General features: G+C 64.4%; 1 protein-coding gene across 1 annotated transcript; it reads right to left on the bottom strand.

Moving 5' to 3' along the window:
• PHF24 (PHD finger protein 24) lies at positions 1-7,826 on the bottom strand. The gene is made up of 8 exons (XM_032206548.1): positions 7,309-7,826; positions 3,317-3,689; positions 2,437-2,622; positions 2,032-2,110; positions 1,612-1,814; positions 1,166-1,332; positions 981-1,082; positions 1-862 (listed from the first exon to the last, which is right to left on the bottom strand). The coding sequence occupies exons 2-8, from the start codon at positions 3,683-3,685 to the stop codon at positions 766-768; spliced, it is 1,203 nt and encodes a 400-aa protein (XP_032062439.1). The 5' UTR covers positions 3,686-3,689; positions 7,309-7,826; the 3' UTR covers positions 1-765.
• Between the last annotated feature and the right edge of the window lie 1,939 nt (positions 7,827-9,765).

Below are 9,765 nucleotides of genomic sequence, written 5' to 3'. Positions count from 1 at the left end.
TGGTTGGACACAGCTGTTTAATGGACACCTCCCAGTACAGCGTGCAGGCTGCGGCGCCCCGTGCCTGCCACCTCGCTCCCCGCGCCCCACCGCGGTCCCAGCACCCAAAATATCCCCATGGCGCTGCCGCATATCTCCCGGCCTCGAGCACGGCCGACGAACGGGGAGCGCGGTGCCGTGGCGCGGGCAGGGAGAGGAGGCGGCGAGGCCGTGGAGGCGGCACGTGGCCGTGGGTCGGAGGTCCTGGCCTCCATGCTCGGGGCACGGAGGGGGCGAGGCTCGCAGGGCTCCTCGGCGCCTTCCCCTCGTGGCCTCCAGCCTCGCCCCTGCCCTGCGAGCCTCCCCCGTGGAGGACACGGAGGACACGCACGGGGCAGGGCGGGGGCGGCCTCCCCCCAATGGAGCCTCTCCAGGGACCCCCGGGCCTCCAGGGCACCGAGGTCCTGCCCTGCCTCCCCCCAGCCAATCGCAGCCCACCACCCGCCCCTCCCAGCCAATCCGACGCGGAGGCAGGTGGAGAAGCGGAGCGTCGTCTCCCCCCCGCCAGCCAATCAGCAGCTGGCTCCCCCCCTAGGGCAGGCAGCGGGGAGCCGCGCGGGATTGGCGGGCGGGGCGAAGCGGGCGGGGTCTCCCTCAGCCAATGGGGGGGGGGTTCGCGGGGCGGGTTGCCATGGCAACGGGGCTCTTTCTTCCCTTCCCCTCTCTGCCATGGGGGAAGGCGTCGCCAGCCAAGATGGCGCCGGGGCGGGCGGGGTGGGCAGGGTGCTAGGCGGGTGGCTGCAGGTGGACGGCGGCGCTGTTGGGGCGGGCGGCCAGGATGTAGGCGACGTTGTCCCGCAGGAAGCCGGGCCAGTCGACGCGCCTGTGGGGCAGAGACCGTCACCCCCAAATATCTCCCCAAATATCCCCCAAATATCCCCCAAATAGCACCGGGGGTGCTCACCCCACATCGCCCGCCCGCCACCTTCCCCATCCCTCACCGGGCGTCCTCCTGCTCGGCGGCCAGCAGCGTCTTCTCCTGGCTCTTGGCGCTGCCGCTGCTGGCGGGGCTGCTCTCAGACATGGGTCCCACGTGGCTGATGCTGCAGGGAGGGAGGCAGGGCGCTGGTTATCCCCACTGCCCCTTCCTCCGGCGAGTTTACCCCCACCGCAGGTGTCCCTGTACCTGACGTTGCAGGACGGCGTCTCCTTCTGGTGCTTGCGGAACCAGGCGTGCCGCGCCTTGTGGCACTCGCCCTCGCCAATGAAGCCGTCGCCGTCCTGGTCCAGCGCCAGGAAAGCTGCACGTGCCCGCTCGCGCTCCTTGGCCGTCAGCAGCCGCAGCAGGGAGTTCTAGATGATGGGAGGGGGAAGAATTGAACAGGGAACACCCCTGACCAGGTTTGGGGACCCCCTTCACCGACTGGGGAAGATTTGAGCAAAGCCGTGGTTGGTTATATCAGGGATATATCAGGGATATAACCAACTGCAGTGGGTAACCCAGCGGTGGGTTATAACCCACTAACAGGGATATAACCAACTGCAGTGGGTAACCCAGCAGTGGGTTATAACCCACTATGAGGGATATAACCAACTGCAGTGGGTAACCCAGCCCCGGCACCGCGGCCATACCTGCGGGCGGAGTTTCTGCAGCAGCTGGATGGACTCGTGGGAGAGGAAGTCCGGCCACTCGACGTGCCCCTTCTTGTCGGGGTCCAGGGCGGAGAACTGCAGGGTGGCCGCTTCCTCCTGCGCCTCCCCCATGGGCTGCTCAAACTGCTGCTTGTGCACCAGGTGCTTGTAGTGCAGGAAGTCGTCCAGCGTCAGGCAGGTGTCTGCGGGGGCAGGTTTGGGGCATCCCTTCCGCCAGCCTTCCCCCTGGGAGTGCCATGCATCCCTCCCACCCCCCCTGCTTCCTCGACCGCTACGGGGGACCCGAGGCTGGTGCCCTTAGCAGAGCTTTTTACCTTCTGCTGGTCAGGGCAGCGGTGAGACCCTCACCCAAGGGGTGAGGGAGGGCTCTGCCCATCCCTGCACGGGGAGGGTGCGCACCTGGAATGATCTTGCACTGCCGCAAAGTCTCCATCAGGCTGTACATCTCCTCCTCCGTCAGCAGGAGATTGAGGTTGTCCTAGAGGGGGAAGATGGGGGGTGGGCGTTAGCATATGGCCACTGTGGGGAGGTGGGGAGGGGCTGGTGTCATAGCATCACAGAGTGTTTTGGGTTGGAAGGGACCTTAAAGACCACCTAACTCCAACCCCCTGCTGTGGGCAGGGACACCTCCCACCAGCCCAGGCTGCCCAAAGCCTCATCCAACCTGATCTGGAGCACTGACAGGGATGGGGCAGCCACAGCTCCACTGGGCAGCCTGTGCCAGGGCCTCACCACCCTCAAAATAAAGAATTCCTTCCAAATATCTTATCTAAATCTCTTACTATCTCATCTATGGGCACTCACGCAGTAGTAGCAGCTCCAGCCGGTCTCGGTGTGCGCAGTCTCCGTCACCTCCACGGCGCTGTCGTTCTGCAGGTAGCCCATGCGGCGCAGGCAGCCGTCGTGGTACACCCGGCTGCAGACGCGGCAGGGGAAGAGGCTCTCGGCCGTCCACACCTCGCAGATCTCGCACATCTCGTCGTTGAGGATCTGCAGAGCGGTGGGCAGCAGCGGCTCAGCACCCTGCTCAGAGAGCAAGCGTGGGTGCTCCCCGACAGGAGGGCAACTACACATCGTGGATGGGGATGGGTGTAGGGGTGCAAAGTTTTGTGGGGCAGGTTTGTGGGGTGGTGGCACAGTCAGAAGGTGGGGTCACGGCTGGCTTGCTGGCCATTTGGGGTTAGGGGAGGAGGCATGAGTCCATAGAAAGGTGGATGGATATGGCTGTAGGGCCATAAGGATGGATGGACTGTGTCCATGCATGGTCCATTCACTGCTGGCTGGACTATAGGGCTGGGGGTGGGTAGAAGTTTTGACCTGTGTTTTGGCTGGTTGTAGGCATGGACAGAGAAGCTGTAAGGTTGTAGGTTGGCTGTGATGCGGGCTTGTGCTTGTGGGTGGTTGTTTGTGTAGGGCTGAAGCTGTGGGTGGGCTGTAGGATCACAGGTGTGCGTGGATAAGCTCTGGGGTTGTAGATAACTGGGCTGTGAGGGTTGTAGGTGTGGATGGCCAGGCTGGTCCATACACGCAGAGCACTGCTCCTGCCTCCAGCCTCTGCTGCCCAACACCTTGCTCCGAGGAGGCTGCCACTGCCTGGTGAGCACCGTGGATGCCTGCAGACCCCCTTCACGTCTCCAACCCCAACCTCATCCCTCCCACGCCGGCCCCACGCTCAGCTGCTCGCCTGCTCCCGCTGCTCCAGGCTGATGTCCGGGGGCTCGTCATCGTGCAGCTCCCGCTGCGGCCGGATGAAGGCGGGCGGCGTGAACCTGTTGGCTCGATCAAACTCCTCCGGCTCCACGCCCCGGCCGTCCCGCAGCCTCTCCCACGCCGCCTTGCTGGCGCTGCCCTCCTCCGGCTGCGAGGGCCCCACGGGCGCTTCCTCCTCTCCCTCTTGCACCGTCTGCTCCAGCGTCCCGCGGCGCGTGCCCCCAGCCTCCGCCCGCCGCCGCGCCGCCGGCTGCTCCCGCAGCCCGTCCTTGAAGGCCGACACGGCCAAGCTGACCTTCTGCACTTTCTCCACCGTCTGCCGCCTCGACATCAACACCCCCATGGCTCTGCGAGGGGTGGGGAAGGCGCTGAGGTCTTTCGGTGCAATGCAGCACGCAGCTGCTGCACCATCGAGCCAAGCTGCTGGCCCCAAAAATGTGTCCCGATGGCTGCGTGACCGCCACACAGTGCTGCAGTGGTGGCCGTGGGGAGATGGACCCAAACCCATGTGAAGACCTGGCCTTGGAGGGTCTGAGTGCTGGGGGCATGCTGCCTCACCCATCCCATCCCTGCAGGCTCCAGCTTACCCAGAATTGCTTCCAGGCCCTTCCCACACCAGACCAGTGGATCCCAGAGGGCATGGCAGAGCTGGTGCTGGTTCTCCCACCTTCCCTAAATTTCTCTTCACCTGGCACTTGGTGACAGCGATGAGGGGGGGGACATCAGCACAGCCATCTCCCAGCCCCTCCAGCCTCCGTGGCATGCCAGGAGGCAGGGAGGTCCCCGGGGGGAGCGGGATTAATTAGCACCACACGTGCACACGGGGATTTCGTAGCTGCAGGAGGCCCCAGTGCTGCAGCAGGGAGCCTCGGTGCGGTAATTACAGCTGCCCTACATCGGAGCAGGGTTGTGCGGGCCAACAGCAGCTCTGGGTCGTGTTTGTGCCAGAGCAGCCACGCAGCAGAAGCCCAGCCCCACACTCACACCCAGCCAGCCCCGTGCATGCACACACGCACGCACTCAGGTGTGCAAACCCAAACACCACCGCGCACACGCGCACGCAGGCGGCTTCCCGGCCCCCCACCCTGGGACCATCTGCGCTCATGCCCACGCGCGGCGCCGGGTGTGCAACACGTGGGCCCCGTCCTGCGTGCGGGGGCACACGCGTGTGCAGGGGTATTTGCACCCTGGGTCCTCGCACCCAGCTTGGTTCTGGCACCCGGTGCAGCAAAGGTGGGAGCGGGGGTGAGCTGGAGGCACGTGTCCAAGCTATCACAGCAGCATCACTGCGGCTGTGCCGGTGGGGGGGAGACACCTGGGTGTTTCTGCCTCCTCGCAGCACGGCCACCCCCTGCCCGGGAGGCTCAGGAGCCCAATGGGCTTGGGTAGGTTCAGCATTTTTCTGGGCAGCACTGCAGATCTGCCTGTGAGCTGCTGAGACGAGGGGCGCAGCAGGTGGAGCCCCCCCCAAGCATCAAGAGCCGCCTTCGCAGGTCTCGTGAAGAGCCAAAAGAGAGGAGAGCCCCAGCTCGCTGTGCACCAGTCTCCCCAGTAGCTGCACTGGTGCTCCTGATCCCCAGCGTGGCAGTAGACCTGGAGGGTCCCAGCCCACCTCCCTGCCTCCAGCCCCTGCTGACAGCCCCCTCCCAAGGCCACCTTGCGTGTCCCCTGTCACCAGCACTGAGTCCAGAGGCTGTCACACTCCTGTCATGACGTGTGTCTGTTCTCAGCCCTGCTGGCCTCCCTGCATGGACCCCTTGCAACCTGCCTTCACACCCAGCCAGGTTTTTTGCCCCTCTCCCTCACCCTGGCACAGGATGCCTGCACATCTAGGGGCTGAACGGCTTCACCCCTATCTCCATCACCCAGCCAGACCCAGGCCCAAAGCTCTCCAGACACCTCAGTGCTGTGTTGTTCTCCCCAGACCCCCCCCCAGGATGTGCTGGGGGGGGGACATCACCCCCACACAGCGCCTCTCCCCACCCTGGGGCTCCACACTCTAGCTTTGGGTCCAGCCAAGAGGCTCTGGGTGTCCCCTCCTCTCCTGGTGGCCTCTGGATGCAGGGAGACCCCTGCCCATAGCAGCCCAGACCCCTGCATCCCACCATGGCCACATCCTGCCCCCCAAATCCTGTGTCCCCACATATCCCCGAGGTAATCCAGCTCCATTTGCTGTTAGCAGCTGCCCTGCAAGGTGCCCAGTGGTCTGGGATCTGGTGTCACCGCCCTGCTCACCTTGGCACAAACACGGGGCCTGTTTTTAGGTTGCCCCCATCAACGAGATAAATCCGGGACGGAGCTGGCTGCAAACTCCCGGCTGCACCAAGCCCTGCCAGGGGCTATCACAGCGGTCGTGGACACCTTCCCCTCTTCCCTTCCCTTGCCCTGCTCATCTGCATCCTGCCTCATTCCCCCGGGCTGCCCCACTTCCCTGCACTCTTCTGAAGAGAAACGCTTCTTGCTGCTTCATCCCTGGAGCAAAGCACAGCCAGGAAGCACTTCATCCTCCTAGCACCGATGGCTCATCCTTCCCAGCCCCACGGGGCTCTCTGCGTGGGGAAACCGAGGCACGGCCGGGATGGGGCTGCTGGCCAGCACGGAGGCACTGCTGGGGGTGCCAGCATCAGCTGCACGCAGGGGTGAGGGTGGCAGTGGGTGGGTGCAGCACGGCGCGGCGTGGGCGTTGTGGTGGCTGGGAGCACGGGAGGGATGATTTTGGGGGTGGACGTGTTACGGCACGGCTGGGAGCGTGGGGCGGGTGTTACGGCCTGGCGGGGGGGGGTTGGAGGTGGCTGTGGGTGCTGGGGAGGCTGCTGCAGGGGCTGTGGGTGCAGGTTTTGGGTGGGGGGTGGGATGCTGCAGCATCGCTCTGGGCAAGGCGAGGGCCAGCGGGTGCTTGGTGTGGTGAAGCCACGAGCAGGGTCCTTGGCACATCTTGTAGTGTCCTCAAGGGGATGCAGGAGGGGTGTGAAGGAGCAGGACCCCCCCTCCCAGCTCCTGGCTGTAGAGGAAAGATGCCCCTGGACCCCCCTGCCCCATCCTGGCTCCCACGGGCCAGGCCAGCTCCCTGCCCTCACGAGGCTCTTTGTGGTTTTACCCCCAGCACTGTGCCCGCGAGAGTCCTGGGGCCACTGCCCTGTGGGGGGCAGAATTAGGGACGGGGTGCCAATGGGGTGCTGACACCCTGGGGACCCCAGGAGCCACGGCAGCTTGGTCTGAAGGGCACGGAGCAGAGCAGGGAGGAGTCAACGCAGCTCTGGCACAGCCCTGCCCAATGCTGCCTGCCAGGGCACCCTGCAGCCCACCCCCTGAGCTGACTGGTCAGCCCGGGGGTCCCCAGAGGGTTCCAGCAGCACCCCCTTGTCCCCTCTCCTTGTTGGATGGCACACGCCGGGACCAGGGCACTGCTGGGGCTGCTGCTGGGAGGTGACCCCATTGCAGCAGGACAGAGGGGTCGGTGGCATCCGATGCTGGTGGCACCCTCCCCACCCTCTGCAGGGGCGCAGGAGCCTGGTGGGGAGGTCTGGGCGAGGTGGGCAAAGCCCCAGCTGTGCTGTGCCCCCCTCCTGGGGACACCCAGCCGGCGGCTGCTCTCCCTGCGGGATCCGGCTGCCCGTCCTGCCGCACCACGGCTGATTTTATAGGTGTGTCGCACGTTTCCATCTCCCAGAGGGGGATGAAAATGCCGTGACAGCAGAGTCCCTTCCCCTGCAGCAGACACAGCTCCCGCCCAGCTCCCCACTTCTCCTCGTCTCCCTCCCCAGCACCCACATCAGGACCCCCGACGCCTGCGCAGGACCCTCCACCATCCACACCCCCGCTCCATCCCAGACACCCCATCCCAGCACCCCATCACCCTCCCTGGCACCAGGACCCCAGAGTGACCCACCCACGGGTGTTGGGATGTGCAGCCAGTAAAAAAAAAATAATAAAATAAAATAAAAAAGAAGCCAAAAAGCCACTTACCAGGGTCAGGGTCCTGCTTGGGAGCGCGAGCCCTAGAGAGCTTCCCAGGCGATGCCCATGGCAGCTGCTCCCGGCCACCACCTCCTCGGGTCCCGCGGGTGCTCACCGCATCCCGCGCCCCACGCTCAGATCCCCGCTGGGGGACACAGCGGCGAGGCTGGGACGCGGGGAGCCAGAAGAGCCGGGCGCTCGCTGCTGGAGGATGCAGGAGACGGCGAGATGCTGGGAGCGGATGCCTGTGTCTAGCGCACACACACACACACGCGCGCACGCACGCTCGCTCACACACACACACGCGGAGGAAGCAGGGAGCTTGTGACTGGGGCTGAGCAGATGCAGCCTGGTTTGCTGTCCCTGTACCAATTGCTGCCTGAGCCGTGTTAAACAGCTCTCTGAGAGATGAGGCTTTTTTTTTTTTTTTTTTTTTTTTTTTTTTTTTTTTAACCGGGCTGACGTTGGCTGGGAGATACCAATAAAAGCTTTCCCTGCATCTCCTCTGGCCCCGAGGCCGAGCTCCTTTTCTTAGAGACAACCTCAAGGACTACTGAGATGGGGTTGCAATGGGTGTGGAGGATCAGAGGGCTCCCCTGTGTGCAGACGGGGTCTTCCCCACACGGAGCCCCAGCCACGATCTGCCTGAGGCCACTTTAACCCATTGCCTGCTGCTCACCCTGTGGAGCGGGGATGTGCTGGCTCCATCCAGCCCCGTGTGCCCGGTGCAATGCAGCGTGAGGGGTTTTGGCTCTCCTGGTCCCCAGGACTGGGTGGGTGCACGCTGCAGGGCTGCAGCAGGGCTGGGGGCTCGTGGAGGTGGTGGGGAAGGAGGGAGGACGCTGTGCTGGTAAGGAAGGTGCAGCCCCAAAGTGCCACTTCTGAGGGTGGGACATTTGTTCCATGTGCACCCCCCACGGTCACTCAGCCCTCCTGGGATGGGTGTCACTGGCTGGGGGTCTGCTGTCCTGTTCTGGAGGTGCCCGCTGTACCTGGGGGTGGTTTAGGGTGCCAGGGTCTCACAGCCCTCTGGGGAGCAGCTTCCAGCAGTGCTCTGGGTGTCCCTGCTTGAGCTGGGGTTGGACCAGATGACCCCCAGGGGCCTCTTCCCCCCTCAACCATTCTGTAAGTTGGTGCATCAATGGTGAGAGACCTCTGGAGAACCCCCTCACTCCTTCCCTTCTGGTCCCTGACCACCGTCTGAGCTGGTGGCCCTGCGGCTCCTCGCCACGTGCCAGCCCCGTGGGAGCTGACAGCGGCCCCGCTTCTGCTGCACCAGCTGCAGCTTTCCACCGCGCCTCCGTAAAGACCTTTCGCATCCTCCTACACCCAACCAGCAGCAAGCTGAGGCAGGCTGCAGCTCGTGGCATCCATGGCAGCACCCGGCTGCTGCGCCGGCACCCGAGCTGCTCCGTGGCTGCCTTCCGTGGTGGCTGCAGATGCACAGAGCCGTGCTCCAGGCGGGATTCATCCTGCCTGCTGCTTGTGCTGTCAGGTCCTGTTGTGCCTCGCTCCGTCGGCTGCGGAGCTTCGCGGAGAGTCCTGTGGCCCTGCCCTGGCCCTGGGTGCCTCCCTTTGATGAAACCCTCCTGAGGATGCTCCCCTTTAGGGTGAATCTTGCATTACGTGGTGAGCAGAGTGGAAGGGTGCTGGGGTGCATGTGGTGCAGAGAGGGACAGAGAAAGGGGAGGTGAGCTGTAAATGGGGATAGAGGGAAACATCTCTGCAGCCAAGCCCTGGCCCCAGAGGACTGGGGAAGGGAGAGGCGGTGGAAGACTGTGCTGGAAGATTGCAAGAGCATTAAGTGCTTCTGCAGGGAGAGCCATGCCCTGTCAGGCCCACGGATGAGAGCAATGATTCCTGGAAAAGCAAAGGCGAGGAGGAGCCCATTCCCCTGCTCAAGCTGCCGGGGGGATCAAGCTGCCACCCCCTTCCTCGATGCCAGCATGGCCTGGGGGATTTGGTCCCCTGGATAACACGACCTGATGCCCACTCCTAGCAAGGTTCAGAGCCTGCCTGCGGCACTCAGCAGGCTCCACCACATGCAGGATGCAGGATGTGGGATGCAGGATGCGGGATGTGGGATGCAGGATGCAGGATGCGGGATGCTCTTGCATCCCCAGGGTCCCCTGCCCCTCTCTGCAAACCCCCAGTGCATTGGAGCGGGCACGATGGCAACAGGCTGGGAAAGCTCTTGGCATTGCAGGCAGCGCCGGGCTGCTGGGGGAGGGCTGCAGGGGTGGAGGTGAGAGCTGAGCTGCCGCGGGAATGTGCATTTTCGTCAGCTCTCTCTCTTCCCCCCCCCTTCTACCCCTCCCCAAATCTCGCATGACGCCCGCGTGTAGGTCACTGGCTCCCGCAGCGACGCGGCGTGTGGGCTCACCATCTGCGGCTGCTTCTGGAGCCCACAGCCCGGGGATGTCGCAGCGTCCGCTCCTCCCGGCGCCCTTTCTGAAGCCAGCAGCA

The sequence above is a fragment of the Aythya fuligula genome, chromosome Z (assembly GCF_009819795.1).
Source record: "Aythya fuligula isolate bAytFul2 chromosome Z, bAytFul2.pri, whole genome shotgun sequence".
NCBI classification, from domain to species: domain Eukaryota; kingdom Metazoa; phylum Chordata; class Aves; order Anseriformes; family Anatidae; genus Aythya; species Aythya fuligula.
Note: the sequence above shows the minus strand (reverse complement) of the source record. Positions and strands in the feature narration are given on the sequence as shown.

Coding starts and splice junctions, on each gene's coding strand:
- PHF24 (XM_032206548.1), bottom strand. CDS start 3,685: ATGGGGGTGTTGATGTCGAGGCGGCAGACGGTGGAGAAAGTGCAGAAG. Junction 2,623..3,316: donor GCCTGGAGCAGCGGGAGCAG/GCGAGCAGCTGA, acceptor ACCGCTCTGCAG/ATCCTCAACGACGAGATGTG. Junction 1,333..1,611: donor TGCAGAAACTCCGCCCGCAG/GTATGGCCGCGG, acceptor CCCATCATCTAG/AACTCCCTGCTGCGGCTGCT.